The 15505-nt window shown below is 38.1% G+C and overlaps 2 protein-coding genes across 2 annotated transcripts; both read left to right on the forward strand.

The window, feature by feature from the left end:
* The first annotated feature begins 11 nt into the window (after positions 1 to 11).
* szrd1 (SUZ RNA binding domain containing 1) lies at positions 12 to 5240 on the forward strand. The gene is made up of 4 exons (XM_005807312.2): positions 12 to 94; positions 1991 to 2040; positions 2112 to 2381; positions 2586 to 5240. The coding sequence occupies exons 1-4, from the start codon at positions 44 to 46 to the stop codon at positions 2701 to 2703; spliced, it is 489 nt and encodes a 162-aa protein (XP_005807369.1). The 5' UTR covers positions 12 to 43; the 3' UTR covers positions 2704 to 5240.
* A 2550-nt stretch (positions 5241 to 7790) lies between these two features.
* On the forward strand, positions 7791 to 12401 carry necap2 (NECAP endocytosis associated 2). Its single transcript, XM_005807275.3, has 8 exons — positions 7791 to 7969; positions 9163 to 9263; positions 9495 to 9599; positions 9775 to 9856; positions 10405 to 10513; positions 10602 to 10749; positions 10842 to 10926; positions 11576 to 12401. The coding sequence occupies exons 1-8, from the start codon at positions 7875 to 7877 to the stop codon at positions 11619 to 11621; spliced, it is 771 nt and encodes a 256-aa protein (XP_005807332.3). The 5' UTR covers positions 7791 to 7874; the 3' UTR covers positions 11622 to 12401.
* The last annotated feature ends 3104 nt before the right edge of the window (positions 12402 to 15505 follow it).

A 15505-nucleotide genomic window follows, 5' to 3' on the forward strand; every position in this document is an offset into this window, starting at 1 on the left:
TTCCGGAGGAGCGAAGAGGCAGCCTGTCAGAGTCCTGCTAAACATGGAGGATGAGGAGGTAGCCGAGAGCTGGGAAGAAGCTGCGGACAGTGGGGTGAGTTGGACTAACATTTTTTTAACAAGATAGTGCTTATTTCAGGTTTACAGCAAACTAGTCACCTGGCAGAAAACAACTGGGTCACTGCAAATGTTCAGTTTCCAGCTACATAAGCAATTTATTTTTGGCCTTATTTCCTTACCCATGTTTCCTGGGTCAAGAGTTTGATTTTGCAGGCCGAATCCGTCAGGTACTGTCATAACTAAGTTTGTTGTCACCTCACTTCTACTTTTAAATTAGTAACGTTTTTTTTCAACATTATGGCACGGGTAAGTGGGAAAAACAGTTTGAATTATATGAAGTAACAACTTTTTCCTAAACCACGTTAGATCCGCCCATTGCGGAAATAACAGCAATGCGGTTAATTATTATCTCACTTTTTTCATTTTCCTAAAAAGATTCTCTAATACTGGAAACTTTATACACAATTTATCTTCCTGTTTGGAGTAACAGGCAAAGGTCTTGTTATTAAGGTAGTTTCTGAATGAATGTAATTATTTATGGTTGTGATTTTGTAGATAGAAGTTCATATCTGACCTCCATTTTATTAAAGTGGGGACATCGTGCAAAATACACTTTTTTTTAGCTTCATATAATTTTATTATGTTATTCTGTCATCTAAAAACATACTTGGAGTGTTTTTGATTCTTTCATGCATGTTTGAGAAATCCTTCAATCTCCCATGGCAACCATTCTGGGACGATGCTCCCCTCACTCAGCTCCTTCAGACTAGCGACAGCAGCAATTAGCAAACTGCACATAAGTTGAGTTTATCATAGAAACTACTTCTCAGTCCAACGTTCCTATGAGTAGCTGTAAACAGCATCACGGAGGAGCATTGTGATGATGCGCTGAAGTAGGAGAGAGTAAGAGCTTCTTAACGAGACACAAGCCAATTTCATAGCGTCAAATTACGAAGTTAAATTTCTTTTAAGTTATTTTTGATGTGTGTGGCATTTTTGTAACAAACTTATTTTATAGTGCTATAAGAAAATGCAAAATGCCCTCCCTTTAGAATTTTTTTATTATGTTACAATTAATTGAATTTAATTTTGAAAAACTAAATGCCTAATTTTCAGTAAAAGAAGAGATGTATTTAAGACTAAATATAAGTGTGAAGCTTTAATTAAAATACAAAAAGCATTTAACGCAGTCTGAACGATTTGACATTGAAACTTTAGAATCCTTTTTTCTTATTATAATCTCCTTGGATAGATTTTAAGTGCTAGCACTCCTGTTGGATGTCAAATTAAAAATAAATCGATAAATCTGACATTAGAAGTAATAATTCAATAGCCTACTTTTGGCCAAATTTTTAATACATAAACTCTTATGATTTACTCCTGGTTTTAATGCATTTTTAAGGAAAATGATGTGTAAAATGTTAGCTGAAATTTCAAAAACCTTGTTAGTCTAGTGTAGTTTCATTATCTATATTTTTTACATGTTTCTAAATATATACTCATATCACTGTGTATATATTTGTGTTGTTCTATGGAACTTAAAATGTTTTTTTTTATCTTTTTGTTTTTATTAATTTGAACTCAGACTAACCACACTGTGTTTGCTGAAGAATATTTTTTCTGAAGTCAGTGTTTGTTGTAGTTTTTACTTTTTCCAGAGGTTTTTGTTGTGAAAAAGCTGAGAGTATTCATAAGTCATAGATGAGGTCAGTGTTGCTCTGTTTGCATAACTCAAACAAAAATAGCAAGAATTTATCTGAATGTCAGCTTATTCTGTTTTTAAATGCCAGCATACCTCAGCCACTGGAGGGCTTGTGTTTTACATATTATCAGTATGTACTCCTACATGATGCTTCACATGTCTCAGATCATGTATATTTAAATACAAATTTACAGGTCACCTAACTGGTAATGGTTTGTTTCCCTTTAGGAAATTGAGAGGAGACTTGAGGCAAAGCTAAAGATAAATCAGGAAGCAAAGTAAGTGACCAATCCCTAAATTACTAGATTTTTCTTTTAAGAAAAAAACTCAAGTGGTTTTATTTTCACAGGAAGACCAGTTTAAAGTCTGCTAGCTCTCCGGTGCGAACAGCGATTGTAGTCCAAGACGACTCCTTGCCGGCGGCTCCTCCGCCTCAGATTCGGATTTTAAAGCGTCCTTCCAACAACGGTACTGCTGGGAACTCTGCATCCTCGTCTCGTCCCTCGCAGCAGATGAAGTCGCTGGCCCAACGGGAGGCAGAGTACGCAGAGGCCCGCAGGAGGATTCTGGGTAGTGCTTCTTCAGAGGAAACCCCTCAGGACAATCCAAGCCAGGACCGGTAATGCATCACATCAGTAGCAATAAACATGCACAACATCCATCTCAATAGATTTTTATGTTGCTAAAATGTTAAATTAGTGAAGTTCATCTATAAATTTTAAAATACAGAGTGATACATTTATATGAGACATTTCTTAATTTGTATGATTATGGCTTACAGCTGGATCTCGACTGCTAAGTGTTTATCTTGTCACGTCAACAGGGCTTCTCGTATGAATGTGCAGCAGCAGCAGCCGTTGGAAATAGTTCGTCCAAACAATCATGCGATCCGTCAGCCTTCCGGTCCTGATGGCACCTCCGGCTTCCGGCTCTGCAGATAAAGTGAAGCTGCTTGGTACGAAGAAACCGCTGCCTCTTGGTGAGAGGCGGAGCAGGGGAGAAATTAATGGGGTGTTTTGCGTGATTTCCAAAGAGCAGAGTGGTGGGATGACATCAAATTTGACTAAAATAAGGAGTTAAATTTACTTGTCCACCATCTCTCTGCTTTGCACGCTCTGATTGGATCTTTGCCTTTTGCCTTGTCTTTTCCCTCTGTTGAACCTTACAAGGCGGCTGGCCAGAGGTCAAGGATTCAAAAGCCCCTCGGTTCCACATTGGGAACAGGCTTTAATCTCTCGCCCCACGCACACTGTGATACTCTGATGTGCGCTCCGATTTTAAATCTGCAAAGTGTTCGTCACTTCAGGGAGAATGAGGAGAACTAGACGAGCCTTTTCTCCCTGGCGAAGCGCGGGTCACAGCTGGACTTCCACCAACAGGAAGGCCTCAGCGAGTTGAGAGGAAGTGCCAAGAACTGCCCGTTTAGCTGACCAAGTGCAAGGTGGTGGAACGCTGCGCTGATTGGACCTGTCGAGTGAAAGTGCACAGTGCCGAATAATGTGTCTTAGTCCTGCAGATGGTGGCTCAGAGCAGCGGGGAGGCAACCTCTGGCCAAAAACCGTGATCAGAACGAAGAGTCACTAAATCTGTTTCTACAAGCAATAACAATGAAATTACTTCCTGGATTTGTTTTTTTGTGTGTGTGTGTGTGTGTGTTTGTGTACGTTTTGTTTTAAACTGTTAACATTGTTTCTCCATGGTTTCTTTTTTTGTTTCTGTGATATAGTATTTTTAAATAAGGAGATTTGTTGACTGTTTAGAAAATAGGTTGCAATAGAAGCATTCATTTGCAATGTCGTTAATTTGATCAAGTTTGAGGAAATTGTGAATTAGGAATCAGAATTTCTGGTGTTTCATTGTTCTTGTGTGTGCTGCGTCAGCAGAAGAAGTGTTGGAGCGTTAATGGCGCCATCAGGCCCAGAAAGACGTCGAGGAAATGTCAGAGAACGTAACTTTTAATCAGCGCTCTGTGGAACGAAGCCAAATTTATCTTCCTGGTTTTGACGAAAGTCTTCCTGGCAGGTTTTTTTTCTTTTTTTAAACGCAACAGGGTTGTTATTGTAGCGTATGCTTGTTTTCCACCGATTGAAAATGGTTTACAAAATCCATAATATGATTAAAAACTGAGGAGTTAAACAAACTGACAGCTGGCATCCCAATAATTAAACTCTAAGTTTGCCCCTTTGCAGTTTTGAACAGTCACTTCATACCCACCAAACTTCAAATCTTCATCTATCAGATTTGATGATTGAAGTAACTATTTATAATTGTACTAAGAACTACTACAAGGATATGTAGTTATATGACTCCTGTAAAACAAATTATTTCTATCATATTTCATTAGAATCAATTGGCTTCAATGGTGATCAGAACCATAAATAATGGAAACTTCAGAAATTAATTGGAAATATGTTAAAGTCGATCCAAGATTTTTATCTATATCTCACTTTACAAAATGGAAGTAGGAACTGACCGAAGAGCAACTCGACCTTGAGCCTTTGAACCTTTTGTGACTTTACGCCTTAAATTAACCCGCCTAACAACAAACGCTCACAAGTGGGGTAATTTGGATTACATTTGAAGCCGTTTTAGTGCTTGTACACAGCAGGAGTTGGGTTTTTTAGAGCAAATTCACAGCCGCATTCGTTTTTTCTGCTTTGAATGCAGTTTATTCAAACCGTTTTAGACGTATCAATGTGAAGCCTCCTATCTGGAAATGGTTGCAGTTTGAGATCTACTGTCCAGCAGCTCTAGTCACTGAAATGCTTCATTTGGACGTCATTTGTTTACCTTTATGAGTTGATTTACTCTGCTTCAGGCAGCATGGATCTGGACCTATCACCTTAAGCTTTAAAGGAACCGCTCTCTGGGATTTGGATCAGTCATACTCTTTTAGCAGAGGTGTATGATGTTACATCGTCTGGCTTTGAGGCAGAAAGGATTTATCACTTAAAGCTGATGTGCAGTGTGATCAACTCATGATGCTTTATTGCAGATATTCACAGCCGGCTGTCTAGTTTGATGCCCATTTGATGTCATTGTTTTAAAACTTGAAGAATCCAAATAAAATTCGAATACCCTTTAATAAACATTTAAAGATACCGTCTAGAATATTTTGTCTTTTCTCTGAATTTTACTTGGAATTTGTTGACAGATGTGGACTTTTTGTTTCTCAGCAAGTGGATTGGCTTTAAATTGTTGCCTTTGAAAAGAGCGGATTTATCTAGAGATGTTTCAACCACTACAGGTTCTGTTTTTGTTTTCCAATTAAACAATGAACAGTAAACAATCTTGGACTGCAATATGCCACAACACAGGCCTTGAGGCACTTTCCAAAAAAATTAAATCATGCATCCATTCCCATTAATCCCAGTTGTCAAACTGCAGTCAAGTAAATTATTCAAAGTAGTTTAAAAAGTTTCCAAGGAAACCCAGCAGATCAGCATCTCGAGTAAAGATGTAAGAGATAAAAAAAAAATAAAAAGCCTGCAGTGAAATAATCTCACTCTGAAGAAACGAACTAACATCTTTTGTGTGAGAATGAACTGTAGAGAAATAATTGTTTTGAAAACTGGTGGCAGAATAATGTGATCAACCACTATGTGCCAAAAGGACAGCGTCTCGTTTTCTAAAAGCAGTTCATTGTTGGAGCATAGATGGAGTTTACTACAGTAGCTGTTAAAGTTTAAAATTTATTTACACAGCTTACACATGCAGCGCCTATAAAAAGTTTTCACTCTTTTGGATGTTTTACCCTTTGTATTGCTTTTACAATAAACCATGACCAACAAAATTTGACTTCTTTTTTTAACAGAAATGACCGAAAAAAACAACCTTTAATGTAAAAGTGAAAACTTATTTTTACATTAAACATAAAATAAAAGTTTGCATAATTATTTCAGTCAGGTTTGCACATCTGGACACTGTAAGCTTCCTCCATTCTTCCTCACTAAACTGATGAAGCTCCGTCGAATTGTTTTTCTCCTCATGGAGGCGCCAGCTGGTTTCATCTGGCAAAGGTCTCGTTCTGCATCAAGCCAATTTCTCTGGAAAGGCTGCAGTATGCTTCTCTATGGAAGCTGCCTGATGCCAAAACAAAAATTCAAAACAAAAAAAACTGTCTGATACTTTAAACAATAATACTGTGAACAAAATAACTGCTGTCCTTTAACCCAGCGGATCAGTCACACACCAGCAGAGGAGTGCTGCCACCATCATTAGCTGGCTGAGGTCATCCTCTGTGGGATGAGAGCGTTTCAGCTCCCTGTAATTTGATGATGATGGTGTATTGTGTTGGTCAGAGGGTGGCGTGTCTGCAAAAGGTCAGACATGTCATATTATGAGCTTAACACACAGCTACAGGGATGTGAAAGCAGTCATCTAAACTCTTTGCAGCATCAACAAACAGATCCAACAACAGTCACAGTACAAAAATCCTCAATAACTAACTCTGCTGCACTTTAATAGTAATATAATTTTTACTAGCAGTTTTCTAGATCAATTCAAGAACAATTAAGTTTTCTATGTGAAGTTTTCTTGCAGTAAACCAACATTGCCAGGATTTGATCTAATTTAAGCATTAGACTAGATCCTAGTTCAAGGACGTCCAGTCTTCTCTATTAAAAGTTGTAAACTTTGTAACTGATTTTAAGACCATAGTTGGCATTAAAATATTCATTTTGAGGGTTAAGAATTGACTAAATATGACCCAGAATTGCACTTATTCCTAAATATAGTGATTGTTTTGGTTCAGTATGTTGTTTTGGATCTCTTTTTTTTATCATTTTATTATATTTACTACTGATCTTTTCATTTTAATCAACTGCTAAAGGTTTTTCTAGGGATAAATGTTACGAATTAGCTGTGGCTATATACACTGTGATGCAGACATTAGATCTTTTTCATCTACAATTTTGTCTCTGTTTTTCTCAAATAAACAATAAATCAAAATAAACTAAATTCTTCCAAAGATCACAAACTTACAAATCACCACCAGTCAAAGACTTCATTAGCTGCGTTAGCTGTGGAGGAGATAAAACACCTCAAATGCCTCGATTGTTGTTGGAAATATGACATAGTAAAGAAAAGTGTCTAAAAAGCTCAGAGAACAGATTATAGCTTTGCACAAAGGATGGAAATGATACAAAAGATCGAAAAAGGCCTTGAATGTTTCAGCTGGTACAGTTGGGAGCACACAACCATGACAACTGCTACTGTAAAGCAAACTCTAGTGAGTGGTAAATGTAAAATTATGAGATTTGTCACCCTATTTAATCAAAAATAACTATCAAGATAATTAACTTGATATGAGCTACAATTATTGAATTAATGGGTGGAATCAGAGGTGGGCAGAGTACCCAAAGTTGTACTCAAGTAAGAGTAGCACTACTTCAACATATTTTTACTCAAGTAAAAGTAAATTATTTGGTAAAATGTCTACTCAAGTACTGAGTAACATTACAAAGCATTTTGGTATTTAAAGGACAAAAAATTACAATAATATGTATAAATACAAAAAATACTAAAACCAGGGAAAATATATTTTTTTTCCAATCAGTTTCTGTCAATAAAAAACTTATGAAACTTTAAGAAAAACTTCAGGTGTGTGTCTTTGTCTGGGGAATCTTTGGTTAAAACATCTTTGTTTTTATTCAGTGGGTAGAAAATCCAGAAATTATACTCGAGTAAGAGTAGAAATACATCATAATAAATTACTCAAGTAAAAGTAAAAAGTACAGTGTCGTAAAAAAATACTCCTAAAAGTAATTTTTTTCAAAAGAGTTACTCAAGTATATGTAATTGAGTAAATGTAACTAGTTACTACCCAACTCTGGGTGGAACGGACCCAGAGATAATAAAAGGACGTTGAAGTCCTTCAGTCTACAATCAGAAAGAGTAGAAAGTGTAAAAATAATCGTATCTCATCTTTTCCTGGAAAACGTCGATGCTGTTTTCCAGTCAATGGCCGCGTTCCTGAAACATCCCGGCCGCAGGGTGGCGCTGTTTTGATACAAGTCCGCGGCTTCAAAGTCAGCCGAGCAGCAAGCAGCAGAGTGGAGGCCCGTCCATTGAAAGTCGGAAGTTGTCTTTTAGGTTACTGAAACTTTCCAAAATGGCAGAGGACAGCACTTATGAGTCGATGCTGTGCGTGAAGCCAGAGGTCCATGTTTACCGAATCCCGCCGCGGGCCTCCAATCGTGGATATCGGTGAGAAAGTTTCTCTCTGAGGACTCGGAGAAAGTCCTGGTCAGCAAGCTAATCTATTATTCATGATTCCATTATCGGACAACGGAGCTGTCAGGATTACTTAACAGCTTTTTTTTTTTTTTTATGAGGCTCCAAATAGTACTAAATGCGGTAAACCCTGCCGGCATTAACTGCTAGCTGATATTAATTACCATCTTAGCCTCGGGACATTTGTGTTGGCTGACAAAACCAAAATGGGTAGAAAGTTGGAAACACTAGTTCACGGAAACGTGACACCGACATCCTGACGTGTTTCATCCTCGCTGCGTTCAACAAATTGGTTTAATCAGAAGTAAAAGTTTTCAGTCGAGACTGCACTTTTCTTCTCTATGTGAAGTTTTCTTGCCGTTATCGTCCGTCCGATAATGGAAGCAGGAATGCAGCGTTTGTTTTCAAATCGGTACAAGTGGATTTTTTTTCTTTTTCTTTGTGCTGTTTCTGTTCAAGAAGTCGCTGTAGCCGTAAGACTCCTGTTATGTTGTTCTGTAAACTTGGTTTAAACTGATGTTTATGCTCGTAAGTATTTGGACTTACTCATACACTCCCAAATCCACCTAAAGCTTGAGGGGAACATTGCGATAATGAGGGGGGAAAACCAGTTTTACACTCACACTCACTTTGGAGTTTATTCGTAATAAAGGCCACAATGTGCTGTTGAGAACTCTGGGGAAATAATTTAGCTAGTTTAAGAGTTAAACTATTTCATTAAAACGTGACCTCTTTGGAAAAACATTCAGAACACTTTACATTTTTCATAATTTGTCACCTTACAACTTCAAAGTAAGCAAACTCCAGACCCAAATCTGGAGTTTGCTCCAGTTGTGTTTAGACAAAACATGACAAAGCAGTTCAATTAATTAATTATCATTTTAAAGGAGCTACAGGTATAATGCTGTAATCACAACCAGCCCACCCTGATAAGGTGAAAATGTGTTAAAATGAACCAGTAGATCGATAAAAATTGTTTATCTTGAGAATATTATAGTAAAACATTTTCTTTTGTTCTTGTAGCCCTTCTTAATTTCACTTCCCCCTAATGCGAACAGCTCAAGCTGCTGAAACAGAGACTGAATCACATGTTCCAGAAAAATACAGATGACACAAATCGCCTTTCTGATTATGTGCGTTTCCTGTTGTTTCTTTGTTCCCCTTAGCGCTGCTGACTGGAAGCTGGATGAACCAGCGTGGAGCGGGAGGCTGAAAATCACCGCCAAAGACAAGAAGGCCTTTATCAAGTTGGAGGACAGAAACACAGGTGAATACTTTTTAAAACGACAGCATGTTATCAGGAAAGAGCAACTTGGTTACTGCTTATTTTGGTTGTTGATCGTTATAGACTAATGCAGTCAAAGCATGTTTTAGGGGTATTTTCTTTTACGTCATCTTGCTGTTTTTGTTTTGCTTAATCAACGGCCTGATCCGGGTTTCTGCTCAAACGTTGCTCCATTTATTTATCTGTTGTTTTTGTTTCTGCGTCTTTCTGCAGGAGAGCTGTACGCACAAGCCCCGGTTGAGCAGTATCCAGGCATCGCAGTGGAGGCCGTCACAGACTCCAGCCGGTACTTTGTCATCCGGATAGAGGACGGAACGGGTGAGAACATTTCTGATTTAAGAAAAAAAGGTAGCATCAACTCTATCTAATATAAAACTAGCAGTAGTTTTAGTTAATTTGGTTACTTTATCCTCTTTCTGTCCCTGTATTTTACATAAAGTTTTTTAATTTATTTATAGAGTCTGTGTCCTTTCCTTTCCTTTTCTTTTTTTAGGACGTCACGCTTTCATCGGTTTGGGTTTTGCAGACCGTGGAGACTCGTTTGACTTCAATGTGGCTTTACAAGATCATTTTAAGTAAGAGGAGAACACGTGCAGTAACGACCTAAAGTACATACAAAAATATATACAGCTTGCAGATTAAAAAAGAAAACCCTTGGTAAAATTGTTCTACCCAGAAATCTTCATGTGGCATAGTTTTAACTTCACTGGGTTCAAATTCTATAAAAAACCCATTAAGCATCTTTTGCTATTTAATTATTAATCAGTCAATAAAATAATAGTCAGTTAAAATACAAATGACCACAGAAGGACTGCTATGTTATTGCATTTTAGGCATTAAAATATTTTTCTTATTTTAAAAAGGACCTGAATTATTAGTTAATTAGCATTTTTAATGTATTTCTAATATTGCATAGAAAAAGCTTAAGTGGTTAAACGAAAAATCGGCAGAATGTGCCAAGTTTTATATCCGATTAATTGCTTAACCCTCTGAATTATCAATTACTAAAATAATCGTTAGTTGCAGCCGTTATCACAAAGAATCTTTGGCTGTCTGCTGTAGCATCTGATTTAGATAAAGTATTTTTTAACTTTTCATTTTGAAATGGTTTGCACCTCTAAAGGTGGGTGAAACAAGAAGGGGATCTTGCGAAACTGGAGGCGTCTCAGAGTTCAGCGCCTAAACTGGACCTGAGCTTCAAGGAGGGACAGACCATCAAGATCAGCATCGGGGTGAGCAGAAGGAAACGCAGCACGGACGATCACATGATTAAAGAAACAGGCTGATATAAACACGCAGAAACCGATCTGATCACTTCAGAACATCAAGAAGAAAGACGCAGGCGGCGCCAAGCTGCGTCCTCTGGGTGGCGGTCTGCTCCCTCCCCCTCCCGGAGGAAAAGCCTGCGGCGGTGTCCTGCCTCCGCCTGGAGGACTGGAGACGCTCCCAGCTGCTCAGCCCAGCACCGGTACCCGTCCTGCTCTCCAAAAGCATCGTTTGTCGTTGGCATTATCTGGAATATCTCCGTTATTCTAACAGGATTTCTGTCCACGCTTTCAGCTCCGCTGTTGGACTTGGGTTCTCCAGTCGCTGCGGCCCAGCCCAGCTCTGACATGTGGGGGGATTTCACCTCTGCTGGCTCCAAGTATGTTTTCCTCTTTTTGCCATCACCTCTCATTCTCTCGTTAGGGTTAGGGTTAGGGTTACGGGTGCTTGAAAATCCTTGAATTTAAGTGTTTTCAGGGTTTGAAATGTGCTTAATTTCTGTATAAAGTCACTGAAAATGCTTGATATTCAAACTCAAGCACTTCAGTTCCTTTAAAAAGGACCTGAATTATTAGTTTATTTGCATTTTTAATGTATTTCTAAGATTGCATAGAAAAATCTTAAGTGGTTAAATGAAAAATCGACAGAATGTGCCAATTTTTATATCCGATTAATTGATTAAACATCCGAATAATCAATTACTAAAATAATCGTTAGTTGCAGCCTTTATCACAACACATCTTTGGTTGTCTGCTGATTTAGTTTTTTTATTTTTATTTGAGTTTGTTTGTATCTCTAAAGTTTGGTAATAAAATTCAGTGTAACAAAATTATTTGAATTTGCTAAAAAACATGAATGATTGTTCAGTCCTAATAACAGTGTCTTTACACACTCTTCTTTAGTTCGTTTGCATTGTGCTCATCTCCAAAGTGTGGAGCTGGAAACGTTTGAAAGCCTGAAAAGTGTTTGAATTTTCCTGCGGGAGAAGAGCGTGAACTCATCTCTCTCTTCCTGTCTCCGCCCCACAGCTCCAACCAAGACGCCGCCAAGTCAGGATGGGTGCAGTTCAGCTGAGCTGTGAGAAAAAAAAAGGCCTCCTCTCAGGTTCCTTACATTCCTGCAGACAGGACGATTGTTGACATAAAGAAGCTTGAGAATAGAGGACGTGTGCGGAGATTTTACAGGTTCATTGGTGAATTTTCTCTGCTCTGGTGCAGAGCCGCCCGCTGACCAACACACTCTAAAGGAACAAAAAGTTAAAGCGGATATTTTTACAGCTCTCCTTTTTCACTACCTGCTATGCAGTAGTTTACTTTTTAAAACAAGGGAAACATCGTCTTGTCACACTAACTGTGTAAGATATTTATTCGCCGCCTTTAATGGATTGTTCCTTGATTTTTCTAGCTCTGCGTAGTCGTTTCACTGACCTCCTCCGATCAGATTCGTCGTCTCTCTTTGTGACATCACGGTTTGTCTTTCTGTCCCAGAACGATCTCCTCACGCCAACGTCACTCATCTCAAACGTTCATGTTGGGAGAAAGTGCCCCTCTTTCCTCCGGCTGTAAAACAGCACTTCTGTTCTCGTTTGTTTTTTTTTTCGCGACTTGTTTTAATAAATCACAAAACCTCTCTTAATGTTTGATAATCAGTTTTAATCTGTTTCTTTTAAATCATCTTCGGGGTGAAGAATCGATTCTCATGCTTTCAGTTATGATCGTATAAATGCCTCATTTATGTCTATCCTTTCTGGGTCGTGCCTTTTACCCAAAATGAAATCTGCTTTTCTTTTTCCTCCTGATGAAGTGCCTTCCTGGGAAGACCCCTGAAATATATAAAACATGTAACTAAAGTGTATATTTGACAGGTTTCTTGTTTTATTTTGATAGTCGGGTCGTCGTAGAGAATAATCTCTGTTTGATCCTCTTCACAGCTCAGATTTACAGCTGCAGAATCACTTTATGCAAAAACATCTGGAGTTTGATGTTGGTATTCTCACCGGAAAAGGAAAATATGAGCAGAGGAAAATATTTATATTTTAAGACTTGATTTCCCTTCCTGTTGTCTAAATGTTGTTTTTCCTTCTTGTTTTCCCATCTTTTCCTCCCTCCTTCCTTGTATTTGTCATTCCTTTCTTTTTCTCCTCTCCTGTTTTTTTATTCCTTTGTTCTTCCTTTCATTCAGTGGTATTCTGTCGTTTTTTCTGTCCCTTTCTTTCCATCGCTGCTTTGTGAAATTTATTCTGTTCTTTATTCTACACTTTTCTTTATTTTTGCTCTTCCTTCTTTTCTCCTTTCTTTCCTTCTCTAAACATCCTTCCTTCATTCCTTTCCTTTATTGTCTTACTTTCTTGTTTCATTTATTTCTTTCCTTAGTTTTTGTTCCCTTTGTGTCTTTTCGTTTCCTGTGTGTGTGTGTGTGTGAACACGCAATAAATTTGTAGGTACTTTCTCGTTCAAATATCTCTCTAAAACAAATTGCATGCATATATTTGTTTTATTCTCTTTAATTAAATAGTTTTCCTTTGTTGTTCTTCAAATAATAAGTCTATAATAAATATAATATAATTAATTATTATAATAAATAATTTATATTTTAGCAATATGAATGGATTCTGAACAAAAATGTATTTTAGTAACGCAGGTTAAGCACTTTACAACCAGTGTGTGATGCACCAGCACAAATTAATCAGTTATAAATGTGATTTAATTATATTTTTTTATCATTTATAATCTTAAAAGTGCTTCTCTATGTTTATATATCAGCCTCCTTTACTTTGATATTCCTAAATAAAATGTTATTAAAACCTGCTTTGAAACGTTTTTTTTTTGTTTTTTTTTATAAAGTCATTTACTAACATTTATGTAAATGAGCCACAATTAGACAAATTATGGCTCATAATTATCGCTGGATTATGACTAATTTGTCTTGCTAAAAACAAAAGTTATATAAACAAGGCTGAAATTACAAATTTTGTCAATAAATACAATTAGTGCGAACAGTAAATACAAACAAAATGACAACAATTATTATAAAACAATATAAGAAATAATTAAAACTGACCACTTTAGAATAAAGAACTATTTAAACGCGTCTGTCGCTTGGATCGCCTCTGTGTTCAGGATTTATTGAATCTGTGAACCCCGCAGTTTTTCACATGCACAAATGACACTTTCAGCAGGAAACCCGAACAGAATCCACTAAAAAAGTCGATTAAATCAATATTTGATAACATATTTGAGACCCGGTGGTTAATTTGAAACTGACAGTGTGGGATCCTGTGATGGCAGCAGCAGCAGCAGCAGACCATCATGCTGGGTGAACTGGAAGTCCCTCCCCGGAAAAAGCATGGAGAAGATTTCGGAACAAGAAGGCAGCAGCTCCGGCGAACATTTAGTGGTCTAACTCCGGCTGCAGCCTCTGGATCCGGGATTTATCTCTGCATTCATGGACCGCAGAGGCGGCTGTGAGGGATGGAGGACGGAGTGAAAAGCTCGGAGCAGATCGAGAAGTGGAGGTGAGGCTGTTTGTCAGAGAGGGAAGTGGATATCTTCCCTGCTAGAGCCGCTGCTAGCGATGCACGAAGCGTTTTACACCGATATTTACTCCCATGCAGCCTGAACAGACTGTGTTTCAGAGTTTATATTAAAACAAATAAAGCTTTAATGGGTTATAAAAAGAAGCCGGATGGTCTCTGGTTGCTCCTCGTCCCGCCTCTAACTCCGCTGCGCTTTTTGGAAACTTAGGCGTGTTTTTCGGTTTAAGCCTCTGTTTGTTTTAAGGCTTTTAGGGAAAAGAGGATGTTAGTGATGAATCGCAGAAGCTGGCCGTGTTCCCTTTTTATGACAGCAAACACTTTTAATGTCAAATGAAGAGAGGGAAGCTGATCTTGACTACAAATGAAGCGCATTTTCAAGGTTTTAATTCTTAAATACATATTAAAATACGCTGTTTTTGTTTTTGGGACATCAGTTCATTTATATTTCTCTCGCTGTCATTAAAAAAAGCTCTAATTTTCTACGACATCTGCAATGTGATAAACAGACCAGCAGGGGGCGACTGGCATTAGAAAATTCAAACTGATTCAAACTGAAATGTTTGAATCAGGATTTCATACCAGGATTTCAGCAGCTCATTAAGTTTATTTTAACTCAAAAATAGAGAAAAAGCGTACAAAAAACCCCAAAAAACATATATATGGCTATGATTCTGTGTAAAATGTTCTCAAGATGTATTAATGTAGGTGAAGTTTTCAGCTATTTCAAAGGGATTTTATTTTATCCCTGCCTCTGCAAATGACTGTTTACAGTCATATTTACTATAAACGACAAGGAAAATATCCCTTTAATTTGCAACATAAAAAGAAATGTGTGTGTGTGTGTGTGTGCGTTTGTTTCTAATATCTTGTGGGGGCCATTTTCCTGACACATAGTACGTTGTGGAGACCCACTGCTCCTTGTGGGGACCGAAGCCTGGCCCAGGGGTCAGATTTAGGACTAAGGTGTGAATTGAGTTTTGGTTAGGGTTAGGATAAGTTTAGGCTGTAGAAATGAATGGAAGTCAATGGAAAGTCCCTGCAAAGAGCTGTGCAAACATGTGTGTGTGAGTGTGTGTGTGTGTGTGTGTGTGTGTGTGTGTGTGTGTGTGTGTGTGTGTGTGTGTGTGTGTGTGTGTGTGTGGTTACAGCAGTGTGTGGGGTGTCTTGTGTTGACACAATGACCTTGTTGTGTGTAACTATGACACTCTGTCGCCATCACTGGGAAGAATCTCTCCTTGTGTTTAATGTTTGCCATGTTTCTGTTTTGAAGCTGTGAAAAACGGGTTTAACCACCAGAGTAACTGGACCCGTAGCGTCCATCCACACCTGCTGAGTTGTTCCACATTTATTCATGCTAACAACAGCAAACCTCAATATATTGTGGGGGGGGGGGGGGGGGGGGGGATAGGTGACGTCGGTGTTT

This window comes from Xiphophorus maculatus, chromosome 20 (genome assembly GCF_002775205.1).
Source record: "Xiphophorus maculatus strain JP 163 A chromosome 20, X_maculatus-5.0-male, whole genome shotgun sequence".
In the NCBI taxonomy this organism is placed as follows: Eukaryota; Metazoa; Chordata; class Actinopteri; order Cyprinodontiformes; family Poeciliidae; genus Xiphophorus; species Xiphophorus maculatus.

What these genes read in the sequence shown, in the direction of transcription:
- necap2 (XM_005807275.3), top strand. Translation starts at nt 7,875, where the DNA reads ATGGCAGAGGACAGCACTTATGAGTCGATGCTGTGCGTGAAGCCAGAG. An exon ending in GTTGGAGGACAGAAACACAG is followed by an intron (nt 9,264 to 9,494) that starts GTGAATACTTTT and finishes GTCTTTCTGCAG; the next exon opens with GAGAGCTGTACGCACAAGCC. An exon ending in TTCACCTCTGCTGGCTCCAA is followed by an intron (nt 10,927 to 11,575) that starts GTATGTTTTCCT and finishes TCCGCCCCACAG; the next exon opens with CTCCAACCAAGACGCCGCCA.
- szrd1 (XM_005807312.2), top strand. Translation starts at nt 44, where the DNA reads ATGGAGGATGAGGAGGTAGCCGAGAGCTGGGAAGAAGCTGCGGACAGT. An exon ending in AAGATAAATCAGGAAGCAAA is followed by an intron (nt 2,041 to 2,111) that starts GTAAGTGACCAA and finishes TTATTTTCACAG; the next exon opens with GAAGACCAGTTTAAAGTCTG. An exon ending in GACAATCCAAGCCAGGACCG is followed by an intron (nt 2,382 to 2,585) that starts GTAATGCATCAC and finishes TCACGTCAACAG; the next exon opens with GGCTTCTCGTATGAATGTGC.